The 12,320-nt window shown below is 38.4% G+C and overlaps 1 protein-coding gene across 9 annotated transcripts in view; it reads right to left on the bottom strand.

Annotated features, from left to right (window-relative positions):
• AGBL3 (AGBL carboxypeptidase 3) overlaps positions 1-12,320 on the bottom strand; it is a 59,184-nt gene extending 46,864 nt beyond the window's left edge. For 3 of the 9 annotated variants that reach the window (XR_009353001.1, XM_059171909.1, XM_059171910.1), the window contains exons 1-4: positions 11,696-12,320; positions 9,844-9,943; positions 8,657-8,717; positions 5,510-5,695 (exon numbers count right to left, since the gene is read on the bottom strand). Coding sequence is in view for 8 of the 9 variants with exons in the window: in XM_059171909.1 (XP_059027892.1) it covers positions 5,510-5,695; positions 8,657-8,717; positions 9,844-9,903 (307 nt within the window). In the remaining variant the exon portion in view is untranslated. The remainder of the gene's footprint in view (positions 1-5,509; positions 5,696-8,656; positions 8,718-9,843; positions 9,944-11,695) is intronic. The other 6 variants (XM_059171907.1, XM_059171906.1, XM_059171902.1 and 3 more) reach the window with 4 other exon arrangements.

Below are 12,320 nucleotides of genomic sequence, written 5' to 3'. Positions count from 1 at the left end.
ATTTATTTGACAGATCACAAGTACGCAGAGCAGCAGGCAGAGAGAGAGGGGAAAACAGGCTCCCCATTGAGCAGAGAGCCTGATGTGGGACTCGATCCCAGGACCCTGAAATCATGACCTGAGCCAAAGGCAGAGGCTTAACCCATTGAGCCACCCAGGCACCCCTGTGGCTATTTTTTTAAATTTAGTTAAATTTACATATTACATATAATGCAATGTACAGATCTTAACTGTACGTTCAATGAGTTTTGACAAATACATAGATGTATATTTTCTTTTATTAAAAAGAAAACATAGTGCTGTACCTTTTTTTGAAGTGGTTTTACAGTTTTATACTCATGCCAACAATGTGTTAGGGTTCCAGGTGTTCCACATTTTAATATTTGGAGTTATCAGCTTTTAAAATTTTTAAAAATTTTGCCATTCTAGTATCAAGTGGTATCTCACTGTAATTTTTTATTTTCATTTCCCATGTTTAACACTTTTCCTCATTTATTAGCCATTATATGTCTTCCTTTGAGCAATGTAATGTCTGTTCAACTCTTTTGCCCATTTCTAGTTAGTTTTCTTTTTATTATTGGTTTGAGGAATTATTCATGTAGTTTGCATACAAGTTCTTTGTCAGATATGTGCTGGGAATATTAGACTGTGGTCTGCCTTTTCATTTTGTTAATTATGTCTTTTGATGAGAAATTTTAAATTTTGATGAAGTCAAACTTATTTTCATTATTTCTTTTTTCTTTCTGGGTCCTCTCTAGAACTGTTCTTATCCTGATTGTGAAGATACTGTCCTTTGTTTTCTTCAAGGAATATTATGACGTTAACTTTTACGCTTAGTCCTGTGATCTATCTTGAATTAATTTTTTTGTGTGCTGAGAAAGGTAAAGGTCAAGGTTTATTTTTTCTACATGGACACCAGGTTGCTATAGCACCAATTATTAAAAAGACTTATCCCACCAGATTGCTTTGGTGACTGTATCAAAAATAATTTGGTCTTAAATGTGTTAGTCTAGTTCCAGATTCTATTCTGAATTGGCCAATTACTTGTGCTCATTTTAAAAATCTACTGAAACATACTTCTACCCATAATTCACATGCCCAGAAATAAACCAAATGTTTAAACAAAATGTTTATGAGGAATTATACTTATGAGAAGTACAAAACTGAAGAACAAAGAAATACAGTTCTGTGCTTTATCACAAAGTATCTATCACTTAGATCAAGATTACACTGCCAGCCCAACTCATACCCCCTTCTAATCACTTGCTCCTCCTTCCCCTTGAACTATAACCATTAACCTTATCATAACATAATCGCTTCTTCATCTGCCTTTATAATTTTATAATCTGCATATTCACATATATGCATAAATATATTGACATGAAACTATAGCTTTGTTTTGCCTGTTTTTATACCTACATAAGTTGAATTCCATAATACACATTCTTCTCTTTTTTCACATATTTGTGAAATCAATCCATTTTGTGAAGCGTTGCTGTAATTTGTTCATTTTTCATTGCTATGCAATATGTTACTACATAAAAAACGCTATAACTTATTTATCTACTTCTACTTATAATGGACATTCAGGTCGTTTCAGGTTGATGCCATTATGAACAATGGTTCTGTGAAAAGTGTTATGCGTGTTCCTTGCAACACATGTGCCCACATTCCTCTTGGTTGTAGATCCTGAGGTAGGAATTCTAAATTTTCAGACATACATAGCTTCTGTTTTAGTTGACAATGCAAAGCTGTGAACCAATGTTACATCCATCGGTAGCTTATGCTCTACGCTGTCATCATTGCTTAGTGCTTAGTTTAAGTTCAAATGTAAAATGTAGTCTTTTGGCTATTTGGAATAACGTTGCTATATTAACACTTACATGTAAGTTTTTGGGGGACATATGTTTAATTTCTTATCAACATGTGTTACCAGATTTCAACCCCCGTTATGCCAGTATGTGTAAAGTGGGATTTTGATGTGGTATGAATTTGCATTTCCCAGGTGGCCACATCATCCAGCAGTCCAACCACTAGGTATTTACCCGAAAGAACTGAAATTAGGATCTTGAAGAGATATTAGATACTGGCACTCCCACATTCACTGCAGTACTGTGCACAATAGCTAAGATGTGGAGACAATCTGAATGTCCATCAGGGTATAAATGATACAAAGAGAATGTGCTACACACACAGGGAGAGGGAGGCAGGGAGGGAGAGAAGACATAGAGAGGGAGAGAGAGAGAGAGAGAAATATTATTCAGTCCTAAAAAAGGAAATCCTGCGATATGCAACAACACGGATGAACCCTGAGGACATGTGGCTAAATGAAGTTAGTCTGTACAGAAGGACAAATACCACACGATTCTACTTTATATAAAATATCTAAAATAGTCAAACTCAGAATCAGAAAGCGCAACGGTGGTCACGGGGCCAGGAGCCAAGTGGGAGGGGAAAATGAGGAGCTTTTCATCAACACATTCAAAGCTTCAGTAATGCAGGATGGGGGTGCCTGGGTGGTCAGTCGTTGAGACACCCTCAGCCCAAGTCATGACCCCAGGGTCCTGGGATCGAGCCCCGTGTCAGGGGCCCTGCTTAGCAGTAAGCCTGCTTCTCCCTCTCCCCCACCTCCTGCTTGTGTTCCCTCTCTTGCTGTATCTATGTCAAATAAATAAAATCTTATTAAAAAAATGCAGGATGAATAAACTCTGTAACAACTCTGTGCCTCTAGCTGACAGTACTGCATCGCACACTTAAACATCTGCTGAGGGTAGCCCTCATGTTAAGTGTTTTTACCATAATAAAATAAATATAAAAACTAAAACAGTCAATACATATATGTAAAGATTTTCAATGTCACTCATAAATAAAGAATATACATGTTAAAAAACAACATATATGAAACAGTATAAGACTGCTGCAAATCAGGTTTAACTAAACAGTGTTTGTGAGTCTGTGGGCACACAGGCCCTCTCATTGCATAGTAAAGGATTAATTCAACAAGCCTGGGTTGTCCAAACTCTGTATTCACCAAAGAAAGGTTTCACCCTTGTGAAACTCCTAGAAGGTAACTTCTCAGACTTTGGAATATCCTGCTTAATAAGAATTTATCTGTCTACCTGGGGCTTTGGGTCATACCAGATAATTAATAATGTGACTTATGGTAAAGGGACTTAACACCATATGCTATCCACCTTAACAGGAAAGGCTAGAGACTGAATAACTAAGGTCGGCCATATGGGTACTCCATGGAGATAGGACTAGCCCCTAAAAGACATCATAGACACCAAAGCTTGGATGACCTTTCCTGACTGGCAAAACTTCATGTGTGTTATCACATCATGGCTGGGAGTTTTTTTTTTTTTTTTAATGATTTTATTTATTTGTTTGACAGACAGAGATCACAAGTAGGCAGAGAGGCAGGCAGAGAGAGAGGAGGAAGCAGGCTCCCTGCTGAGCAGAGAGCCCGATGTGGGGCTCGATCCCATGACCCTGAGATCATGACCTGAGCCGAAAGCAGAGGCTTTAACCCACTGAGCCACCCAGGCGCCCCATGGCTGGGAGTATTAAACACTGTCTATAAGATTCCATTGCAGGGGACAACTGGAAGCTTGTACCTGATCTCTCCTAGACTCTAGTCTATGTCCCTTTTGCATTTGCTGATTTTTTTTAACCTTTGATGATTTTAATATGTATCATTTCAATGTAATAAACCAAAACCATGAGTTTAACAGCTTTTTTTTTTTTTTTTTTTTTGAGTTCTAGGAGTCCTTCTATAATCATTGAACCTGAGGGTAATCTTGAAGACCACCAACCACACTCATACAAATTTTTTATGACTGTACATTGTTATAGTTCCTTTTGAAGGGCAATTTGGTAGTATCCTTTTAACCAGAAACTCCAGAAATTTACTCTACAACTGTCATATACACACACACACACACACACACACACACACACACACACACACACACGGACACATATAAAAGAATGTTTATGAAGTTCTCTTTGTCAGAGCCAAAAACTGGAAACCTCTAAAACTCACTGATAAGAGACCAGTTAAAAAAAGTATTGTTTATAATGAACTAATTTATGAAAAAAAGAGACTGGTATATATGAGCTAATATGGAAAGACTTTCAAGATATATGATTGTGTAGGACAGCGTTCATTTGTAGCTGAACTGGAAAAGTTCTTTTTATAGCTGGGAAAGTCTGGATATCTAGCTTTGACAGTTGGCCAAGATAAAGAGAGTAAGATTTATAATGTGCTATTTAAAGTCTGAAAGTCCCCTGGTACCCACCATGGGCAGTTTGTTTACTGCTGGCTTTCATTTGGCAGAATCAGACAGCCTGACTTGACCGTATGGCCAGAGGGGCATAAACCACCAGCTGAGAACTTTTGACCTGAAGTCTTCTGAAGCATATGTATGTGGAGAGGGGGAGAGGGAACGGGAGGGAGGCACTTCTCTTTTCCCCTCTTTCTCTGTTTACTAGGTAATATAAAGAGATAACTTAGTTTATAAGAATGCCCAAGTAGCATCTGATTTAAGTAAGCAATATAGTAATACAATTAGAGCAAGTATAGCTGTTTTTTAATTTTGTTCGCTAGTGAATGTCTAAGAAGATCTCCACCCAGCAATCACGTATGTGCTACAATCAACACAAAGTGAAAAACAGTGGCACTGAGGAGGTGATGGGCAATGGGAAGGTTTCTGTTATTTGGGTGTGAGGACTGGGAAGACAAGGCTGAAACACACTGAATGAAAACTAAATTTGGGACTGCATATATACCGAAACACAAAAATAGTCACTAAACTATGCCCTCTTTGGATCCATAAAACATACATTAAAGGAAAGAAGCAGAAAGAAGGTAAGGAGAGAAAAAAAGACAGAGACATAAAGATATAAAAAATAAGAGAGGAAGAGAAGCGGAAAAATGGGAGGAAGAAAGGCAAAAGAGGATAAAGATGAACAGAAGAGAAGAAAGATATTCAGCGGGGGTAGCGGGGAGCAAGAGACAGGGAGCAAACAGGAGCAAGACTGCACCGCCATCTGGCATGCTCTGTCCGTGACCTCACTTCATACAGGACTTTGGATGTGACCGGAACAGTCACGCTATTTCGAATTGTTTAGAATTACAAAATTCTGGCACATGTTTTAAGTCCCTCTTTCAAGCACATGTGGCTTCTGAACACTTGAAATGTGGCTGATCTGAGCTAAAATGCAAGTGTAAATGCACGCCAGATTTCAAAGACTTCATATGAAAAAAAAAGAATGTAAAATATTTTGGATAAATTTGGGTTAAATAAAATATATATTTGAAATCAATTTCACGTGTTGCTTTTTCCTTTTTTAAATGTGGCCACTAGAAAATTTTAAACGACACTTATAGCTCATGTTATATTCCTCTTAGAATGCACTATTCTGACACCATGAGTCTCCTCATTAAAATTAAGGTTGGAAAGTTCATTTGCTAATATTTGAATTCCAAAAACTGCTAAGAACATACCGATATGCTGGACCTTTTCATCAATGACCTCACAGTGGTATGGCCACCGTGTTGGGCTCAGCGGACCAGAAGAAGAGACACCATATAAATCTCGTGGTTCACGAAGACGTGGCACCCATCTCCCTAGTTGATATTCCAATAGTATCTGAGTAGTTCGGGGGAAAAATGGGTCACTAATAGAGTCAGCTGAAAAAAGATTCAAACACAATCATGAAAGATAAGAAGCAAAATGCCAATTCCTTTAATTTTTAAATATATTCCTTTTCCCCTTCCAATACCATTAATTCGCGAGTATTTATGAATATCATTTTATAAGTCAAGCCATTTAAAAAAATAAAATTACTATTGAAGGGACGCCTGGGTAGCTCAGTCGGTTAAGCTGCTGCCTTTGGCCTGGGTCATGATCCCGGGGTCCTAGGATCAAGTCCCACATCGGGCTCCTTGCTTGGCAGGAAGCCTGCTTCTCTCTCTGCCTCTGCCTGCCACTCTGCCTGCTTGTGCACGCGCTTTCTCTCTCTTTCTCTCTGACAAATAAATAAATAAATAAATAAAATCTTAAAAAAGATTACTATTAAAATTTTGTAAAGTTGATCTTCACAATAGCTAAAAAGTAGTTGCTGATCTCAGATATTATTAATTTATGCTAAATTCTAGATGCTAATCCAAAACCATTTTATTTCTTGTAGCTTTTCTAGCAAACAGTCTACTGTTGAGTCTTTTTTTTTTTTTTTTAATATTTTATTTATTTGAAACAGAGACTGAAAGAGCACAAGCTAGGGAAGGGGCAGAGGGAGAGGCAGTTGGACAAGCAAACTCCCTGCTAAGCATGTAGCCTGATGTGGGGCTGGACCCAAGGACCCTGAGACCCAGGACCCCCCCAGATAATGACCTATGCTGGAGTCAGACGCATAACTGACTGAGCCACCCAGGCACCCCTACTATAGTCTTCTTAAACTTAATCATACTGAGGCAACCATCGGTCCAACAGGTTAATATACCCCATGACCATAATTCCTCACCACCATTTCTTATTCTCAAAGGTTGCTTGTGCATTCTCAGTCACAACTTTCTCTCAGTTCTCATTCTAGGGTCACTGTGTGACACAACACCAAGATATTAACACACATATAATATAATGGGGTCGCCCCAAGTAGGTAGTGCAGAGGCCCTATCTCTTTCAATGGGATAGCTGTGGGTTATCAAATTGATGAGGATAATCTCCCCTTCCTAAGCTCACATACCTTGTCTTTTACGATGCTACACTTTCTGGTTTTCTCCCTAGCTTTCACATACTTGGTTTTCCACTTGTCTCACTGACTCCTCTTGTTCTACTACTTCCAAACATGGCTTTTTACCTAGATTTAGTTTTGATCTATTTTTGTATAATAGCAGATAGAGCAAGTTGGACTAGGAATCAGACAAACTGAGTTCTACCACTTTGTTTCTGTACGATTTTGCTTGGCTAATGCAGCCTTGCTGAACATAAATTTTACTATATGTGAATAAGGAATAATAACACCTTCCCTTGCTACTCCTCAGAATTGTTATTTAGATCCATTTATGCAACAGTTTTAAGCATCTACTATTTCAATATGTGAACAGACCACATTCTGTCTAATTTATGGTATGACTTAAAAATGGCAAGGCAGCTAGGAGTTAGGAAATAAAATTAGATCTATATCTCTTATTATTCAAAACTTAGATGATATATTGATGACTTTGGGGTAGGGAAGCTTAACAGATTTAAAAATAAAGAGCCATAAATAAATGATAAATTTAACATCAAAATAATTCTAAATAATGGAAGCACATTAAAAAAGGATTACTGTGGGGGCGCCTGGGTGGCATAGTGGGTTGGGCCTCTGCCTTCCGCTCAGGTCGTGATCCCAGGGTCCTCGGATCGAGCCCCGCATCGGGCTCTCTGCTCAGCAGGGAGCCTGCTTCCCCCTCTCTCTCTGCCTGCCTCTCTGCCTACTTGTGTCTGTCTCTCTCTGTCAAATAAATAAATAAAATCTTTAAAAAAAAAAAAAAAAGGATTACTGTGAACAGGCAATTCATTATAAGAGTGACTATAGGGGCACCTGGGTGGCTCAGTGGGTTAAAGCCTCTGCCTTCAGCTCAGGTCATGATCTCAGGGGTCCTAGGATTAAGCCCCGCATCAGGCTCTCTGTCTCTGCCTGCCTCTCTGCCTACTTGTGATCTCTGTCTGTCAAATAAATAAATAAAAGCTTAAAAAAAAAAAGAGTGACTATAGACAAGCATATAAAATAGTTCTCAATTTCTTCAGCGATAAAGGAAACGTTAGTTGAAAACAGTGAGTTACTTCATTTCTTCCAACAGACTGGCAAAATTTTAAAAAGAAAAAATGGATGGCAAGAAGTCCATAATTTCCTTATTTTTCTATGAGTATGGATATAGATATGTATACAAATGCAAAGAAAAAGGTCTAGAAGGATACATACCAAACTGAGAATAGTAGGTATCTCAAAAGATTTGTTTTAGGATGATGGTTAAAAAGAAACAAACAAACAAACAAAGGCAGAAAGAGAAAAAGTAAAGAAAAAGAAGAAAAAAAGAAAAATTAAAGCCTTATCTCCAATTTCAGATTATTTGGGATACATATGTGAATATTTAGAAGAAATATTTTAGATACACACTAAAAAAACCTCTAAATACAACTCTAAATGTATAAATTTTAAAAATCAAGTATACATCAAGAGCCCACATATATGTGCATTTGCAAATGAACCACTTACTAAGGAAACTCTTTAAACAGGCATACTTCATTTAAATAAACTGTACTTCAAAAACACTGTGCCCATTATAACGAGTCATACGGTAAATTTAAAGAGCTAGTTATTTAAAGAAATGCCTGTGTAAATCCTTATGTTAAGTGTATTCCTTTATAAAGTAGTGACCACTTTTATTTAGTTTCATTAAATATATTAGGTTTACCTAAAACCTCAAAAGTTTGAGCTCCAAAGAGTCCTATAAAAATGGATACATTTTCTTTCCTTATCCAATATCAGAATACACTTCTGTATTATTCAATCTGAATTTTTTCTAGTTTCTTAATTTCCTTATTTTTCACTGACCTTGCAAGGTCTTACCCTAAAGAGAAAGGAGAATATATGGATAAGTTCAAACCTGTTAAAAGTGCACACTGGTGGATATCTTCGCTTACGAATTTCATGAAGTTATCCTCATCCTAAAACAGGAGAGTTTTAAGATATTTTTAAGAGTTTTAAGATATTAAAAAAAAACCCAACAGTTTCCAGAAATTTTTTACATCTATTTTAGTACTTAGAATTGAGCACATCTTTCTATTCTTTAATGAATGAAAAAAATCAAAGGACTATTATGGGCTACTGGTCTCGAAGTGTGAAATACTTCAAATACCCCCAAATCTTCAAGTTTTCATCTTTCATCTCCCTTCTTTCATTGGGTAAGGTCATATTAATGACTATACAGAGGGAATAAAGTTTAAAGATTTGAGAAAAACTTACCTGGCAAAACAATTTAAACTATGAATAAAGTTAACCAAAAGAAAAAGAAAAGCAGCATAAAAAGCCATGGACTTAAAGAGTGATACATTATTAGAAGGAGCTTATTTTGGGACCTTAAGTTATATACCTGATAATTTATATTTTATAAAAATCTGAAGGAAATCTCTCATAAATATGTAATAGAACTAAACTATTTTGAGGGGCGCCTGGGTGGCTCAGTGGATTACAGCCTCTGCCTTTGGCTCAGGTCATGATCCCAGGGTCCTGGAATGGAGCCCTGCATCGGGCTCTTTGCTCAGCAGGGAGCCTGCTTCCTCCTCTCTCTCTCCCTGGCTACTTGTGATCTCTGTCAAATAAATTAAAAAAATCTTAAAAAAATATATTTTGAAATACTGCATTTTGTTTTGCCCTTTTTCTTCCTCCATGTCCTTTCCTTTCTTACATCAGAGCCACATTAAACCTATTATGGTGATACACAGTAGGTTTAGAACATAGGGGATCCACTATTATGATACCTGTTATGATGTAACAGAATTAATACATCTAACTGAACATGAGTTATAAAAACCTTAGTAATGATTTAAAACACAGGTAAGTAAAACTCAGACGAACCTTAGCCAAAATATTTCCCCCAAAATATCAATATAGTTTCTCTTTCTAGATAAGGCATACCGCACATAGTAATGTCTAGGCCTTAAAATTATTTTCCAACCTCAGTGACAAGTGATTTAAACATCTAATTGATTTTTACATCCAACTGATTTTATTGGGAATTTGTAACACAAGTTTTATCTGAAATTAAGTGGGATAAAATTGAGAAAAACTTACTGATTCATCATCACTGATTGTTCTGTCTGAATAGTCTTCCTTTTCTGAATCTTCTGACATTTCTTCCAATGTCTGGCTTGAAATTTATTATGTAGGTAGGCTGTAAAACAATTTCTAAGGAACTTATTTTCTATTTAACCTGAAGGTGTTTATTACATTAAATGAGTAACCCCCACCCTATATAATTGTATTTAACAGTGACAACAGGCTTCTCTAAAAGCTAAAGTAGGACACAGCTAATTAAACATTCATTTTCAAATATTTGAAGAAATTTTCCATTTTCATGAAAAAGAGAAAAAATCACAATAAAAGACTAATCAAATAAATAATTGAAAAAAGAAATCTCCAGGCTACACAGTCAAATCATTTACATCCTGTATTTACATTGCCACAGGGCATAGCAAGTTAAGAATGATCCCAAGCCATTTAAAAAGATCATGAATCACAAAAAATCTATAGTTAGTTACTCATGCAATGAAATCTAACAATATAGCAAAGGAAACAGTCAACTAAACAAAAAGGCAACCTTCAGAATACTAGAAGATAATTGCAAATGACATTACAGATAAAGGCTGGTATCCAAGGTCTATAAAGAACTTCTCAAATGTAACACCCAAAAAACAAATAATCAAGTCAAAAAATGGGCAGAACACATGAACAGACACTTTTCCAAAGAAGACATACAAATGGCTAACAGACACATGAAAAATGTTCAACATCATTAGCCATCATGGAAATTCAAACCAAAACCACATTGAGATACCACCTTGCCCCACTCAGAACAGCTTAATATTGACAAGGCAAGAAACAGCAAATGTTCGAGAGGCTGTGGAGAAAGGGGAACCCTCTTACACTGTTGGTGGGAATACGAGCTGGTGCAACCATTTTGGAAAACAGTGTGGAGGTTCCTCAAAAAGTTAAAAATAGAGCTACCCTATGACCCAGCAATTGCACTACTGGGTATTTGCCCCAAAGATACAGTTGTAGTGAAAAGAAGGGCCAGTCCACTCCAGTGTTCATAGCAGCAATCTTCACAATAGCCAAACTGTGGAAAGGGCCGAGATACCCTTCAACAGACGAATGGATAAAGAAGATGTGGTCCATACATACAATGGAATATTACTCAGCCATCAGAAAGGATAAATACCCACCATTTGCATCAACATGGATGGAACTGGAGGGGACAGAGAAAGACAGTTATCATGGTTTCACTTATTTGTGGAACATAAGTAACAGCATGGAGGACATTAGGTGAATGAAGGAAAAAATGAAGGTGGGGGGGAAATCAAAGGGAAGATGAACCATGAGAGACTGTGGACTCCGTGAAACAAACTGAGGGTTTTAGACCGGAGGGGGTGGGGGAATGAGTTGACCCGGTGATGGGTATTAAGGAGGGCACGTATATTGCACCGAGCACTGGGTATCATATGCAAACAAGGAGTCACGGAACACTACATCAAAAACTAATGATGTACTAAAGGATGACTAACATAATAAAAAATTTTAAAAAAAGAAATCTAATATAGTTTAATTTTTTTTCCTGCTTAATTTTCAATGGACCAAAAGGTCAAATTACCACAAATACACTTTTCTCTTTATATTTGAGTTAATATTCTGTAGATGTTCTCTGTTCTAATATTCCATTATTCTTACTTAAATCTCAATAGCGATCAGGTCCTACTGGCCATGACCAGGACTCCTCCCAGGCAAGCATCCTCCAAAGTGGTTATTAAGACAATGGAGAAACAGAAATTCCTTGCTAAGATTCTATTATTTTTTTGAGAGACCAAAGGAACTTGCCAATTTCAAGTCTACCGGTTTATGCTCCTCTCCACCGAGAGCGAATACCTACTCAGGCAACAGAGAAGACACCTCCTCCAGTATTAAGAGACTTCAGTCTCAACCCGGGGATCACCACAACCCCAAGTCTGGAAAACTTGACATAAAGCCTGACTCGGCTTCCTTCCGCGGCACAGCCGCGCGCTGACCTGCTGTCATGGAGAAGCTGGGCTTCAGGAGAGCCGCGCGCACACATTGGCTAACGGGCGCTTCCCGGGTAGCTTCCACGTCTGCGGCAGAAGACGCTTCCAAGCCCAGCCGCGCGGGGCAGGCGTGCGGCCAGGCACGGTCACTTTCTCGGTGGGGAGGACTGAGCACTTTCAAGCCGCAAGTCGGGTCGGGAAGCTGCTGCTCCCACCCTCACTTCTGGAGCCGGCACTATGGGGAGGAGCTCATTTTCTGGAACGCGCGGTCGCTTCGGCAAGGGGCGTCGGGTGTGCGACGTCTTCTCCCTCTCCACCGCCTGGGCCGGGCCCTCGCCCCCGCCCCGAGTCCTCTGGCCTGGCCGGTCGTCCCCGCAGCGGTCCTACCGGAGATACCCAGAGTCTAGCCGCTCCAAGGAACGCCGCTGTAGTTAACAGCCTCAGCCACGCCCTTCCCCGAGAGGCGACGCCTACTCGTTTCTAGGGCAACGGTAC

The sequence above is a fragment of the Mustela lutreola genome, chromosome 4 (genome assembly GCF_030435805.1).
Source record: "Mustela lutreola isolate mMusLut2 chromosome 4, mMusLut2.pri, whole genome shotgun sequence".
Lineage (NCBI taxonomy): Eukaryota > Metazoa > Chordata > Mammalia > Carnivora > Mustelidae > Mustela > Mustela lutreola.
Note: the sequence above shows the minus strand (reverse complement) of the source record. Positions and strands in the feature narration are given on the sequence as shown.